Here is a 16,529-nt window from a genome sequence, read left to right as displayed (position 1 = left end):
TGCCTTGGTCAGCTCAAAGTATGAGAAAAGTGAAGTTCAGGTGGAACCAGGTGTCATTATAGCAAGACAGAATTGTAAGGGAAAACCTCTTTTTAAATTTGTATCGAGAAGGGGAAAAAAGATAACAGCTTGTTTCCTCCTGCCTCGGAAGTGACAGATAACAACTGTCTGACACTTGCACCCCATTTCCTCCCTTTGGAGACCCCTGGCCTTCCTGGCTGCTACCCTCTCAGTTTCATTCATTGAGTGTTTTCTGCCTTGTGAAACATTGGGCATAGCAGTATGTGTTTATTTAGGGGTATTTCATCGAATTTCATTGAAATGCATATGTGAATTAGAAAGTTTGACATGCTGTTGCTTTGTATACCGATTGGGAAATGTGAGTCTCCAAGCTTAATTTAGTTTTTCATGTTCATTTTTCTTTTTAGGGGTACAAAGAAAAATAATATGACTGTTAAGATCAGCTTTCGTATTTTTTGCCAAATATGAATTGAGATCACATCGATCGGAGATGAGTCTGTGCATGAAAGTCCTAATAACTAATGTGAATTGACTTCACTACCATGGGATGTTTTCATATCTATTGAGGATTTAGTTCATGTATTTCGATTTTAACTTTCTGTCTTACAGCCTTGTTTGTAGATCAAAGCTATTTGAAAGTGTCATCTGGTTTTCAATGGCTTGTGAGGTTATTCATGAGTGGTTTATAAAACCGAATGGATTGTACGTAGCCATACTTTGTTGTCATTCTATGAATTTGAAGAATGTCTGAAGAATGTCTGCAGTTATGCCTTAAAAGATTCATACAATTGATGTCCAATATTTATCTCAATAGACTTGCTTTCAATTTGTAGTTTCAAAAAAAAAAAAAAAAAATTTTCCAAAACAGACAACAGAGCAAGGAATACCCTAAAGAAGAGAATGCATAGGAAATTTCAGATGGTCCTGCAAGGTCTCCACAGCTCACAGCCACCCACTCTCAGCCGGGGTCTCACACTGCTGTTGCTGCTGCTATTGCTTTCCATCTTTAAGCTGGGATCAGCCAGGAAAGGCAGACCTCAGACCTGGCTCCAAGGACTACTCCACAAACCGGACAGCAGGGGTGTGCCAGGTGCACACCGTGACACCAACAGCTAGGCCATGTTTTGAGAGACAGGTTCTCTGAGCAGAAACCTGACTCCTGAGAAAGCAAGGAAGTTTCTCTGCCCTCCCTTTGCAGCACCATTCCTGGATGCAATTACGTAGTCTCATCTCTAATTTCTCTCATCCTATCTTCTCAATATTGTTCAACTGCAAGCCCCATGAGGGACACCAGAGGCCTCAGGCCTCTTCTCTTCTCTACCTACATCTCTTGTTGATCTCATCTCATTTCTCTTCTCTAAATATGCCATCTACACCCTATGACTCTCAAATCGATCAATGGCCTGGACCTCCATCTTGAACTTGACTCGAGTATATTCCACTCCTGACCAGACCCTCATGTGGACATCTAATAGCCGTCTCAAGTGTATCACATCCCAAACTCTGGTCCTCCCTGAAGACTTGATGCTCCTGCCAGCTGCCCCATGTCGGTAAGTGGCACTTCCATCCCATGGTCTCTTCTGCCAAAGACCTCAGAGTCATCCTTGACACTTCCCGTCTTCCCTGCTGCTCATTTAATCCTTCAGCAAATCCCATTCACTATTCTACTTTCCAGCATGTCAGGATCGACCACTTCTCCACCTCAAGTCCTGTCGCCGTTAGTCTCATTAGGGGTCAGGGGAGAAGAGGTTGTGGCGTCACTGGTTACTTTCAGGGACATCGGATCATGTCTCTCCTCTGCTGTACACTCTCCAATAGCTCCCAGTTTTGCTCAGAGTGAAGTCAGAGTCCTCTGACATTGACCCACAGGCTCCTGTACTTCTGGTTACTGTCCCTCCTCCTCTTCCCTGCTGACTTGCTCTGTTGCAGCCCCTCTGGCTTCCCGCCCTTCATCACACACACAGGTGCTATTCCATCTCTGGGCACTTCCACTTGTTCCCTTTGCCCCCAAATGCTCTTCCCTCCCTCCTCCAGGTCTGTGCTCAAGAAGCACCATCTCTTTGAGGTCTTCCTGACACTGTTCTAAAATTGTAACACTCCCTCCTCACCCTGGCGAGCCCTATAACTATCCCTGATTTTACTACTTGCCACACACTCAGCACCATCCACAGGCTAAGTGCACTGCTCACTCCACTAGAACCTTGTCTGCTCTACCCAGGGAACGTAAGCTGCCTGTGGGTGGGTGTGACCTGCACACCGCTGTAGCACATGGCAGGTAGGCAGGAGACAGATGCGTGGTGAGTGAATTGAAAAGAAAGTAAGTTTATGTTCAGAAGAAAACTTGATTTGATCTAGGACTCTCTGAATCTGTTTTGAAAAAAAAAATAGACATTTTTTTTTTTAATATACAAAGATTTTGGTACTGTTTCAGCATTTCTGTAGTCTGCTCTTATGCCTTTCAAAAATAAAGGCTATCTCACAAAATTTTAAGAGCACAAAATGCGATTTTGGTTACTCTTATGGATGAGGGGAGAGAAGGGGAGTTAGTGGAACAGGACCTTAGCTTTTTCTGTAATGTTTCATTTCCTTTGAAATAAAAAGGAGTGTGTATGCACTTATTACTAATGAGATAAAAGAGATACATACATAAGATACATACATACATAAGAAAAAAAGGACTAAAAGGAAATAGGGATAATGTTGATAGCTATGGTTTCTGTGGAGTGAGACTATGCTTTGCTATATTATTCTTACATTTTATCAACAGAAATTATTTCAAAAGTATATACAATGTGACTTCTAGCACTGATGCTCAGCCAACTAATAAATGTTTACTAACTGGGGGCCAGGCTTTGTTCCAGACACTCAGGATACAGCAGTGAATAAAAACACGAAGCGCCTGCTACTGGCGGCGTTAGATGCCAGAGGGGCCATAAATAAACCAGGGAAGCTACTGCCCTACGGAGGCGATCTGGGGGGGTGGGGCATTTTACAGCTGGAGTGGAGGTGCGTCCTACACTCCCACTTCCTTGAAGGACTCTCTGATCTGGTACTAAGGCAAATTCATAGTCACCGCTATGGCTCTGTGACAAGAAGCCTATTTTTGCCACCAGTCCTTCTGCTGCTTCATCACTTGGGTGTCACCCAGAAGCGACATATGATCCAAGCCCAGGGCTCATCCTGAGGCCACATGTATGCTCTGCTGCACACGGTGATTTTAGTACCTTGTGGGAGCAAATAATCCCAGAACTGAGGATTTAGGAAGAAGTTCTTGCAGAACAGGCCCCGGAGCCTGGAGCAGAGCCAAATGCCCGAGGGAGATGGGTCTTCAGGTTTTCCTCCCCATGACACATCTGATTCTTCCAGGAGGCAGAATGACTGCATATGGCTTTAGGGACAGGACAATAGTAGGGCTAAGGGATGCTCCAAGAAAATAAAGAGCAGAAAAGGGGCCACATGACCACAGATACTTCTCCCAGCAAAAAAGGTTTTAACTGCTTAGCTTATTGGCATGTAAGAAGTGCAGAAATAAATCCCTCCCAACAGGAAATGCATCCTTGACCAAAGCCCTTGTCACAGGGCCAACCCAAGAATGAGGGCCCGGGGCTGGCACCCCCTTGCAGCAGACTTGCCTGTCTCCTCTGCCCTTGGTGATGTTCACCAGCTTCTCTATGCCTCCCGAATCAGCCAGGGCCTTGGCGTTCTCCATGTTCTTGCTGGTGACCTCGTGCAGGGCGCAGCAGATGGCCGCCACGGTCTCATCCGAGAGCACGCTGGGGCCGGCGCCACCTGGGAGCCGGTTGACCAGGTCTCGCATGGCGTATTTCCCTGCCCAGGACAAAAGAGCTCATTCCGATTCTGGAAGGGACCTGGTTTTTGTTATTATTGTTATTGAAAAATTGTGACTACATGGTCTCTTTAAGATAAAACCTCAAAAGACACAATAACAGGAAAGAAAAAAAATCCACAGTGAAGAAGGAAATGACAAACATTTTAACTGTAAAGGGCAGGTTAACATCATGGCCAGGCCACTTGGGGACATGACTGGTTTATAAAACTTAACTGCAAACTGCTAAAAGAAAATGTAAATCAGGGTGTAAAACCGGTATACTAATCACGCGGCTTTAGTTTCCACTATTTTCATGAATAGTGAGAATAAAGGAATTATCATAGTAAATATTGTTCTCCATTCAATTCCTATGCATCACAATTACAACTTCTTCTTAAAGCTTTTAAAAACTTTTTTTTGAATAAGTTTTAAGCTGATCAAGTAAGGCTGCCCAAAATACTTTTCATGACATCTTTCTAGATCTCAACATGTGAACTGGGTAGTTACATATTTTCATCAAGTTGAGGGTTTCTATCAGTTGGTCTGACATCTGACATCAGTAACAACGTGTTTGTTTCTTTTAAAGACGACACAAATACAATTCTGGTATGAATGAGTATGCTGTATGTCTCAAGAGTGATGTAATAATAAAGTTCCCAACAGGACAAGGCAGGGGAGCCCCCTCGCTCCTGAAGCATTTCCCTACAGACCCTCAATTTCCCTTATTCTTCTCCAAAATGGAATTATCTCGAGCTTTTCCCATTTAAATTACTGACTGACAAACTGGAAATTAACTAAAGCACAAGTAAATATTTTCTTAGTTTCTTCCCCCTATGCTAATAATAATTGAGTGGATGCTACATGGGGTTTTTATTGAAGACCTATTTATATACAGTGGTAAGCAGAAGACAGGGCCTGAATATAAGCAAGCTCCATAATTTACAGCATGTCAAGGGAAGACTTGAGCTTTACTCATAGAGAATATTGTTACCAAGAGTGGAAAAACAGTGATGACATCTTAAGCCAGAAGACAAATATGGTTTTTAGGAAAAGATGATAAGTTAGCACTTGTGATTGTGAATGCTTGTGAACGACCAGAAGGTCCGCAACATGTAATCTGTCATTTTGCTAAGGCATAGTTTTAAACTGCGCTCTGGAAGTTTGGGAGAAGGCTGCTCACTCCATCTGTGAGCGACCCTAGCAGTTCTCTCAGAGCTTGTGGCCCAGACAGCTGGCTTGGTCAGAGTCAAGTGAATAAGCAGGAACTTTTGTGAACTCACAAAACTGTGTTTCCTCGTGAAGAAACGTCTCTGGAGCCAGAGTCCACTGCTAGTGCTGGACGTGAGGAAAGACTGAAGGGAGTGGTTCTTAGGAACAGAAATGCTGGGTAAATCAGAGTCAGATACTAAATCTGGGAGGTGCTCACACTGCCTAGGAAGGAAGGGATCTTCATGGAGAAACAAGAAAAAGTGACTCCTGAGTAAATAAAGCTGGGTAAAGTAAAGCTCATCAGTGGAGGGAGAAAACGCTCACTGAAGTTTAAACGTGGGTGAGGAACTCTCAAAAATACAAGGAGGCACTGAGAGAAGGCGGGGCCGCGGAATGCACACTGGTCTCCACACAGGTCTTGGCTCCCATGGAATTGGGAGGCACCCTCTGCTCTCCCACTCTCTCCTCCATGTGTGGAGTGATAGGCTGCAAGGCATCTGGGGCCAACCCTTTATTTTTTAGCAGTAAGAACTCCCAAACTATAAATTCAAATAATATAGATGTAACAGAAATAACTTAAAAAAATCTCTCTCTGGGGACCTAGAGGATTTCTCTCAAGGAAATGTGGGAGCTAAGAGCTACAAACACATCTACTGGAATCAGGCACGAGCTGGAGTATGAACAGGCTGTGGACGAAGCTCCTTTCCTCTCTGTGAGGTACAGTTTGGCTCCACGGAGGAATGGTGTTTTAAGAACAGGATAATCCAGGCAATGACTTAAAATAGCACCGCTGTCAGGCACTGTATGAGGGGCCATAGAGAATTCTCAGTTGCTCTGTAAGGTAAACCTTCTGGCCCCCGTTCCTTTCCTCTCCCTATCTCTCCTGGGTATTTTAATAAGTTCAACATACATCCATTAATCCACATAAGGTCTTGTCTAATTTCTCCGCCTCCTCCCCTGACCCGTCACCAGCTATGGGTCTGGCGTGGACCTTGCATTTTCACAGCAAGTCCATTGTGAGGAGAGCTGGCATGGGCAGCTTCCTTTCAGAGATGGAAACCAAGGAGGGGTTTTCAACTGAGATGAAGGAATGGAGCCTGGTGGGTTCAATGCAGGACACCCCAGGTTATATAGCCAGTGAGCAGTGGATCCAGGGTTTAACCTGAGGCCCGCTGGAGGGTCTCTGATCTTTTCTGTATGCCACACTCTGCTTGGGATGGTGGCCATCCCTAGGAGGCAAGCAAGGTAAGCTGCCAAGAGTACAGAACTTTGAAGAGGAGCTCATTCTCAAGTTAAGTGCTAGCCACATTTAAGGGTGAACGCCTCCTGGAATTTTGTACCTTATATGCCTCATTTGCCTTTCCCTCATCCTGACCCTGCCCTGGGGTCAGGCCTTGGGGCAGTGGCTCTGTTTTGGTGTGAGCACTTACACAGATCTGAGAAGGAAAAGTTATAAAACATTCATGTGATTTCTTTTTAAAATTTAGAACATGGTAGTATTGGTGAATTAGCAGATATAAGTCTCAAAAATCAGAAAAGTGAGAATCAAACCTTTTTTTGTTGTTTAAGAAATGAATCTCTTTTGGGAAACAGTCACGGGTCAGTGGAGGAGGCAGAGAAATTGGACAAGACCTTATGTGGATTAGTGGGTGTATGCTGAACTCATTAAAATACCCATGAGAGACAGGGAGAGAGGAAAGGAACAGGGGCCAGAAGGCTTGCCTTACAGTTAATAAGCCTACCTCTCGCTGACATGGAGTGGTCAAAAGTACAGACACAAGGGTACCAAATACACCAAGAAACCAGGGACTAGGACTCAGCTGCTAATCATTTTAAATGTCATATTTTTATAAATCAAAAGAAGAGCTTTATAAACACTGTCATTTCTCTTTAGAGTTCATCAGGTCACCAGAACATACCTATGAGCTCCTTGTTGCGAACATCTAGGGCCATATTCCTCAAGGCAGTTGCCACAGAAGAAACAACTCTATCATTATCCATTCTCAGAAGCTCTACAAGGATGGGGAGCCCTTTTTCTTTGCGGACGGCTGCTCGGATATATGCTGCAAACTAGGAAACAAAACAAGGTAATAAGCAATTATAAAACAGAGTGCAACTCTCAGGCATTACTGTCACCTAAGAAATATGTTTTCAAAAATGAACTAATAGATTAAATGTTTTCTTTCCAACTGGAGATTAAATCTGTGATGCCAGTCAAGAGAAAACAGTTTGGGAAAAAGATAAGCTAGGATGACTGATTTAAAAAGAAATCCCAAAGCCTGAAAACCTCAAACCACCATCTGGCAGATATTTTTGTGCAGAAAAGAGAAGGCAGTGATTACTTTCTACTTCAGCTACATAAACATGATTAAGGATGGATGGCATGTCTTCTCTGCAGTTGGCCCCATGCCAGGTCCAGAGGCTATAAATAGCATGGCAGAGCTGGTAACTGATCAGTGCACATTAAAGGAGAACCTGTCTCCATCCAGTCATCTTTTCCCGGTATTCTCTGCAATAATATTTACAGTTTAGTAACCCTTCAAAGAAATTGCTTGGGGAAAAAATCCCTTGCCTTGGAAGAAAAGGAACTCTCCAGGAACACTGAGCATCATAATTCATACACATCGGTGAAAAAGTAAGTATATCTGCACAAAATGCTTTATCATTCAAGATTAGCTAGCTGCTGCTGCTGCTTTTTTAAAATCCACAGTCAAAAACTTCTTTCGTGATTAAGAGGCAAGTCTGTACAGTGAGTCAGTTTGGGCACGACATGAATTGGAAATGAACACGAAGTCATCAAGGAAACAAACAAACAGAAAAAGTAACATTTGAAAATGGGTCTTTAATCTTGTTTTGAGCTTTCACTGACATTTTTACCAATACAAACTATCTTTCAAAATTTAGGATAATTGAAAAATGTTGCTCATAAAACATCTTAATACTTTCCTGCTGTGGTCAAGACATAAAGACAAAGATCTGCCAGCCCTTTGTATTATTTTGAACATGAAAATATGTGATGACGCTTCTTTAGTATCAACAGAATGGATTTTTAAAAAACATAAATAAAAGGAAAAGATGCATTTCAAAGATCCTATTAGCTTTCTTCAGGTCAATACTCCTGTTTTCTAAATCAAATGAAATCTGCAGGGGAGACATAATACACAACTTACTATCGGGTAAAGGACTTGGGCAGCTTTGGCAACTTCTCCCTCTGAAACCTGCAAGGACAGAACCAATGCCTGTCTCTCTTGGAGACAACTGGCTCAGTTTACCTCGGGTGCCTCCCTTTCAGAACGTTACCACCATCACCACTCCCAAAACAGCTTCTCACTTGCTCACATCTCTCACCACGACTATCTTGTTTTCTTAATGAGAGTCCAATATTTTGATTTACTATTTTTGATACCTTTGAAGTCACTTCCATATAATATTTACATTTTAAATGACTCTGCCATTTAACTTCTATTCACTAAAGGTCCCAGAAAACAAAATTCTACAACTCAACTCATATCTATTTTAATTATTGTTTTTAAAATCACCATATGATTCTCAGGTCATAAGGAGCTGGAGGTGAACACCGTATCACCAACATAAATATTTATGAATACTTATGTGCTGGGCACCGTCCTCGGTCCTCCACATTTATTACCTCATTTAATCCATAAAACCACATAATGAGGTGGGCATTATTTCCATTTTACAGATGATGAACCTGAGGACATGAGGATGAATCTGAGGCCTCCAGCTAGTAAGGGAGGTAGGGCAGGATTTGAAGCCAGGGGTTTGGCTCCAGAGTCAGTACTTAGATGCTATTAGTACTTTTAATGTTTTTAACTAATTAATAGTTGATTTACAATGTTGCGCCAATCTCTGCTGTACAGCAAAGTGACATACACATATCAAGAACAATAACAAAAAAACCACAGTGACTTAGCACTAGGCCTAATTATTTATATATAAGCATAAGTACAGCTGGCTGCATGCTAGCAATGCAATACTTTTCACTCTCATGGAAAAAAACAATGCCCAGCCAATTTTTGTTTTGGGAGGTGGTGATGGAGGATTTAACCAAAAACAAGCATTATAATAATTCTACTAAAACATACTTGTTGGCAAACTTCTAGAGGTTGAAATGTTTCAAACAAGGATTGTCTGAGACGTTGTCAGATGATATTTAAAAAGTTCTGAGAACTTGTTTATAGTGGTAACAGTAGGAAATCACCTTCAATTTTCCTAATGAAGTCACACATTTACCAGTGGAGGCAGAAATTCTGCCACATGTAGGTTCTGCAAGTATTAGAAAGGAACGGGGGCCCAATCTCAGCTCCAATTCAAGCCCTTGGCATCTCTTACCAGGCTCTCCAACAGAATCCCAGCCTCCATGGCTCCTGACTTCAAATTCACTCTCAGTGCAGCTGCAGATGGGCTCCAGCAGTGTCCACGTCAGTCTGTCTATGTTGCCTGTCTGCTTAAACCCTTTCAGCGGCCCCTCTGGTCTGAAGGCCAGGTTTTAGCTCCTGAAGCTTGGCCGTCAGGCCTGGGTACGAGGGCCAGTTCCACCATGGGCACTCTTCGTCCCCCTGCACATCTCAGCCACCAGCCTGTAGCCTCTGCCCATGACGTCCTCACTGTGAGGGCTCTTGTCCCCTCTTGTCCCTTTATCTGGAAAGCTCCCTCTGCACCCAGCCTCACACTGGGCGGGCTTCATCTGCTCATTCTTAAAGGCTCCACTTGGGCAGCACCATCCCCCCAGGAACTCTTCCCTACCTCCTGGAGACCCTCCTTCCTTGCCTTTCCCTCACCAGGCTGGGTTAGAGGTCCTCTTCCAAGACCATGGAGTCTATACAACACCTACTCAGTACGTCTGGTTTTCTCTTTCGCCTTGAGTTTCTCATGGGGAAGGGCTATGTCATATCCATCCTCGGATCCCCAGAGCCAGCTGCAGCCTCCTCACTTTATTCCCCCTGCCCTTTAGCCAGCTCTAAGCACCTTCGCTCATCCCTTTCCACTGGCCATGGCTGGTCTGACTGCATGGAGGTGTGGACGAGCGGAGGACATCCTACCTTCCAGTTTCCAGCAGAGAGGTTCTGGAGTGATCCGGCAGAGCCTTCCAAGGTGGCTGGGTTGGAACTTTCTGCTAGGAGGGTCAGATATGGTTTTACCACCGATGGGTGCCACAGCATCTCAACACCTTTGGGGGACTTCGACAGTCCTGGGATAGGACCGACTCCATCCCACTGAAAGACAAAGAACATGCGCTGGTGGAGGAAAGTGAAGACAGTATTCAACATCTGAAAACATTCCTTTCTGCTGGACTCAGCCAGAGCTACGCAGAAAAGCTGAATCATGAGAAAAAATGTTTTCTTGCCAAATATGTGATTTCTTACTCCCAGAGAAATGAAACTTTTAAGAGTTTCGTATCAAATAAAATGCTAACTTGATCCTCTTGTGGTGTCCTCTTTTTCTTCTTCTTCTTCTTCCCCCAGCAGCTTGGCTCCGAATCTTTGCTGGGAGACTCTTTTCCGAGTAAGTCATCCAATTCGTTCAGCCCCAGCAGCCGGGCCTGAGGCACCTCCAGCTCCAGCCGATACGACAGGTTCCTCAGGGTGCACACGCAGTTCTCCACGGTCTGAAACCCAACACGGCGCGGGGTTAAAACCATCATAGCGTGTTAGTGCAAAATGCTTCTGTACCAAGCACCAGTGGTACTAAATAAATGTAGAATATGAAAGAACTGTTTTTCACTGATGGGAACCTGCAACCTGAAAGTTAGAACTCTGATTCCAGACTGTTGGTGGGACCCCAAGCTCACAGAGTGTGCAGAGCCACCCGGAGAAGAGCTGAGGATCTGATTTCACACTGAGTGAAATGTGTGGGGCTCTGGAGGGAAGAACATCCAAGGTTTCTGCTTCAGGGCTGCTGCAGTGGCAGATGCCCCCAAATTACCAGAACCCCACTCCTTCTCACTGCTGGGAACTCTCGTCACGACAGCAGCTGTGGCCAACGCCCTCCGGCACAGCCCCTCCCTCAAATGCCATCTTTGTCCTCTTCTTCCATCTCCCACCTCTCCCCTCCATCTGTGGAAAGTTCCACGATCTCTTTCGTTCAACATTTTGTCTTCTGTACATGGTCTTTTGCCCCCCAAAGTCTCCATCACACCTCTAATTGGGAAGCCAACTGTCTATTCAACCAAGAGTGTCAAAAACCAAGTTCAGTTTTGCCCTGCAAGCGCTCCCCTTCCAATTTGTTTACTCCTCTCAGTTTCATCTGCAGATCTTTTGGTTCAATGAAGCTCAAATGAAAACCTGGCTGTCACTTTGAATTCTCCTCTACCTCCTCCCAAGCCTACCACTCATCATTCTTTTCTCTCACAGACCCTTATCTTCAAACCCAGGCCTATTTGCGGCCTCTCTCTGTCCAGCCCAATCTGAACCATACATGACTGGCCTGCCTTGGGATTCTTGACACATTTAGTCCCTTTTTCCTTTTTCTTCCCACCTTCCCCAGCCTCTGATACCAGTGCAGACCCTGGATGATGAGCAGAATGCCTTGTACAAGGGCTGGGATGGAGGAAATAGGAGGGGAGGATAAGGGGCTTATGCTGGGAACAGAGGGAGTGGATGAAAGGCAGCAACCTGGGATGTAGAGAGGGGCATCCTTTGGTACCGAGGCAGGTCGGGCAGAGAGGTGGGGGGGATTCCAGTGCCTCAATCAAGAACTTTTATTCAGTAAATACTCAGATGCAGATGGATCTGATTGTAGCAGCAGGGGATACAGAATTAGAGGGAACAGCAGTGGGGCAATCACCTTGACACTGAGCCCAGGAGAATCACAGAGAAGGTCTGGACCCTGCTAAGGTTCTTACCACATGGAATCACTCAGTTTTCACAGTTCTAAGGCTATTAAGTTCTCTTGTTTCTGTTAACTTGTAATTTTTAGAGACATTCTCCCTTTAACCTGGAGTGTAACCTAACGAAGAGGAGAGGGTCAGGAATTCCAGCCAGAGTCAAGGGCATGCAGACAGCGGTGGTCAGCAGCTGTCGTCCTCTGCCAACCAGCATTCACTGACCTTGCTGTCGTAATCGGAAGTGTTCACACACGTGTGGATCACATACAACAGCGAGTCCACCAGCCCCTCGCAGGACCGCATCTGCTTCCTCGCTTCCTCCCCAGCAGAGCTGAGATTCCTATACAGGCAGAGACACAGGGGAGCTCATTAGCCATGGAGCCTTACCTTAATGATCTGAGAATGGACGACAGAGCAGCGTGTAAATCTGGTCTGAGGAGGCGTATGGAGCCTGCATTTTAAAATCTCAAGAGCTCATAATAATAGCCAGCCCCTCATTAGCCACGAACAGAAGACAGCAGGGACACTTGAACTTCGTATCTCTCTCATGACAGGTCACTTTCTAACCTCCTAAAAGGATTATTTTGGGGGCCTTATCCTGAGTTTCCTTCTATGTAAAAAAGGAGGAATAATAGTAACTATTTCATAGGATTGCTGTGAGGAAAAGATGAATTGCTACAGATAAAGCAATTACAAAAGTGCCCACCATATGAAAGGATGTGTGTTAGCCATGCGTGGTTGCTATATTCAGGCAGTTTTACTTTCCTTGTAAGGCCATAAGGTCTTGGCAGTCCCTGCACCTATTAAAACATGTTTTGCACATAGTAGGTGGTCATAAATGCTTCTTAAATGAACAGAGGAAACATTACTTCTTATACAAAAACTTCAAGTTAAATGAGAACACTTGGTCATGTTACAATTTTCCTGATCTTTTAAATTATTAAAACTCTGAGTTGTTTTTAGGTCTCATCCACACTGAAATTTTACTATCCATTCAATTTTGTGAATTGATACCAAATTATAAGGCTCTATTTTATGTGCCATTAACAAAGTAGTCTAACTCTGCAATTTTGCAAAAATTAGCCTTTGTAAAGGGGACTGAGAATGACTTCTCTTTTCACCTTTGTTTTTCTGAGGCCAAAGAGATACTATCACCTATAATCCCTCTGTGGTAACCTCTGTGCTGCACTCAACAGCTGCCCTCTTCTGTTCCTCATATCTCTCTGGTTTTCCTCTCATCTGCTGTCTTCCTTCTCAGCCTCTTCTGCCCATGGGTCCTTCTAGGGGTGCACAGGGCTATACTGGTCCCTGCCTCTGTCTTTGCACTCTTCCTGGATGGTGTCCTTCTGTTCCTTGGATTTAACACAAGGAATACAACCTGTGAACCCATGACCCCTAAATGTCTATCTTTAGGGCAACCCCTCTCAAGAACTCCAAACTCATTTATTCCGATAGTACTGTATGGATAGCTAATTAGGTAACTCAAAGTAGACCAGCCAAAACCCTCAGTTACTCCCCCCTCCCCTCTGCCTGACCTCATCAACAGCACTTCCATGCTCCCAGCTGATCTGGCCGAAGATAAAGGCGCTGTCCTTACTTCCTCTCTTTTCATTGTCTATCACAGTCAGTCAGTGAGCAAATCTTGTCAGCCTTTCCCTCTATAACATACCCCACTCTGCCTACCTCTCTCCAGAGCCTGATCTCAGCCACTCTCATTGTTTGCCTGGATTGATGCACAGCCTCACCTTCTTGCCTCCACTGTCCCCTACGTCACAGTCAGAAGCCATGCCCACTTCTGTGATTAAAACCCTGTTTCCCATGGCACTCGGCATGTGGTACAGACTCTTTCCTGTGATTTAAAAAATCTGACATAACCTGGCGCCACTCTGCACCTTGCACATTAAGCTCCAGCCTCGAGCCCGTCCCTGCCCCAGAGTCTTTACACCCCTTGTTTCCTTGGCCTAGAGTGTGTCCTCCTCACCTCCCTCACAGGCCCTCATGTGAGCAGCTTCTGCAGTATTTCAGATGCAGGCTGAAACTTTACCTCCTATGAGAGACCTGACCTTCAAGGTCAGGTCCTTGAAGGTCCTCCTATGAGATCACCTGACCTTCAAAGTACCCAGCTAGTAACTCTTGCTGCTAAGTTGCTTCAGTTGTGTCCGACTCTGAGACCCCATAGATGGCAGCCCACCAGGCTCCTCCATTCCTGGGATTCTCCAGACAAGAACACTGGAGTGGGCCACCATTTCCTTCTCTAATGCATGAAAGTGAAAAGTGAAAGTGAAGTTGCTCGGTCATGTTCCACTCTTTGCGACCCCATGGACTGCAGCCCACCAAGCTCCTCCATCCATGGGATTTTCCAGGCAAGAGTACTGGAGTGGGATGCCATCACCTTCTCCATAGTAACTCTTAGGTCACCCTATTTTTTTTTTAAATGACATCTGTTATTTTCCTATTTACCTATCTTCATCAATAGAACTCTGTTCTATCAGAGCAGAGATCTAGTCTGTTTTGGTCATCACTAAATGTACACAGAAGGCATTTGCCAAATGTTAATAGCTCTGAACCACTGGGGGAGCTTGTGTGTCCTGCTCCTGGGCTTTCCCTGAAGCCCAGCAGACTGGCTGAGTGATCACAGTCTCCCCTTTCAGGCATGGAGAGAGGATGAGATGCTGACCCACGAATCAGCAGCGGTGGCCACGTGACCTGCTTGGTGATGCAGGAATCTGAGTCAGGGAGTTGGTCTGTCCTCTAAGAGCCTGACTCTTGTCACCACCACCGCCCCTGCCCCCACCCACCGCCCCTGCCGGTTCTAGGCGAAGGAGCCCACAGTTAACCATTCCAATAGGGGAAGGCTTCAGAGGAGAAGCCTTCCTGGTGGCTCAGATGGTAAAATGTCTGCCTGCAATGTGGGAGACCTGGGTTCGATTCCTGGGGTCGGGAAGATCCCCTGGAGAAGGAAATGGCAATCTACTCCAGCACTCTTGCCTGGAAAATCTCATGGATGGAGGAGCCTGATAGGCTACAGTTCATGGGGTTGCAAAGAGTTGGACACGACTGAGCAACTTCACTTTCACTTTCAGAGAAACCCAGGCCCCTTCCCCTGCTCCCACAAACTCTGTTGTAGAGATGCTTAGACATCTTAGCTTAAATGTGAAAAGCGCTCACTGTGTTATCATGACATGAAGCATTCCATACAAGCTGAGTCCTCACAATTCTGAGATGGTATTATTACCCCTGTTCTAAAGATGAGGAAACCAAGGTTCAGAATGGGACACTAAGCCAGTCTGTCTGAGGCAGAACCCTAAGGTTTGTTTCAAGTTCCCAAGAAGCCTTGGCAACAGCTGATGAGAACGACCAGCAAATAAGGAGCAATACTGTAACACTTAAAGGAGGCCTTCTGGATTTCAAATGCTAAAGATAATGACTGAAAATAGTATTTGGGTTCATTTTCATTTATTTATAGAACTCAAACCCAATGACTGTTTAAACTACACCTTTCTGAACCCTTTTAAAAGCAAAAAGGTTTCAACTACTACATTAAAAAAGTTAAAGTCACTCAGACGTGTCCAGCTCTTTGCAATTTCATGGACTATACAGTCCATGGAATTCTCTAGGCCAGAATACTGGAATGGGTAGCCTTTCCTTTCTCCAGGGGATCTTCCCAACCCAGGGATCGAACCCAGGTCTCCCGCATTGCAGGTGGACTCTTTACCAGCTGAGCCACCAGGGAAGCCCAAGAAAACTGAGTAGCCTATCCCTTCTCCAGCGGATCTTCCCAACCCAGGAATCGAACTGGGGTCTCCTGCATAGCAGGCAGATTCTTTACCAACTGAGCTATCAGTGAAGCCCAGATTTAAAAGGACTGATGTCTACTTAACAGGCATTGTATTAATTTCAGGTGTACAACACAGTGATGTGACATCTGTACACACTGTGAAATGATCACCACAGTGAGCCTGTCACCACACAAAGTCAAAAACATATTTTATTTCTCATGATGAGAACTTTTAAGATTAACTTTCTTAACACACAAAGTCAAAAACATATTTTATTTCTTGTGATGAGAACGTTTAAGATTAACTTTCTTAAGTCTCTGTCAGCTTTACAACATGACATTGTTGACTATAGTCACCATAGTCACCAGGGCTAAAGAATCCACCTGCAATCCGCCTGCACATTAACATTCAATCCCTGGGTTGGGGGGATCCCCCGTCCTAAGAAATGGCAACCCACTCCAGTATTCTTGCCTGGAGAATCCCCATGGGCAGCGGAGCCTGGGGCGCTACAGTCTATGGGGTCGCAAAGAGTTGGACACGACTGAGTGACTAAGCACAGCACACACAGCACACAGCTACCAAGGTGTACACTGTATCTTCATGACCTATTTATTTTACATCTCAAAGTGTATACCTCCATGTTTTGAATTTAAACAAAAACCAGGCTACAAACACATTAGCAATCAGAATGTAATAACCAGAAAAATGCTGTTAAAGTGTAAAACACTGGAATTTTGGCAGTAACTTTGCAGACTGAAAGGTTTTTTTTTTTTTGACTAGTCTATAGAAGAGTCATTTACAAGATAATGTCTTTCAAGCCACTAGTCTGTGCTCATAATGTTTT

The 16,529-nt window shown here is 44.7% G+C and overlaps 1 protein-coding gene across 15 annotated transcripts in view; it reads right to left on the bottom strand.

Annotated features, from left to right (window-relative positions):
- Positions 1-16,529, bottom strand: part of PKP4 (plakophilin 4) — a 261,211-nt gene that overhangs the window by 10,288 nt on the left and 234,394 nt on the right. For all 15 annotated transcript variants that reach the window (XM_018063318.1, XM_018063302.1, XM_018063284.1 and 12 more), the window contains 5 exons: positions 12,129-12,246; positions 10,497-10,688; positions 10,123-10,296; positions 6,979-7,129; positions 3,654-3,849 (listed from right to left, as the gene is read on the bottom strand). In XM_018063318.1, coding sequence (XP_017918807.1) covers positions 3,654-3,849; positions 6,979-7,129; positions 10,123-10,296; positions 10,497-10,688; positions 12,129-12,246 — 831 coding nt within the window. The remainder of the gene's footprint in view (positions 1-3,653; positions 3,850-6,978; positions 7,130-10,122; positions 10,297-10,496; positions 10,689-12,128; positions 12,247-16,529) is intronic.

The sequence above is a fragment of the Capra hircus genome, chromosome 2 (genome assembly GCF_001704415.2).
Source record: "Capra hircus breed San Clemente chromosome 2, ASM170441v1, whole genome shotgun sequence".
In the NCBI taxonomy this organism is placed as follows: Eukaryota; Metazoa; Chordata; class Mammalia; order Artiodactyla; family Bovidae; genus Capra; species Capra hircus.
The sequence above is the reverse complement of the archived record's forward strand: the minus strand, read 5'-3'. Positions and strand labels throughout refer to the sequence as shown.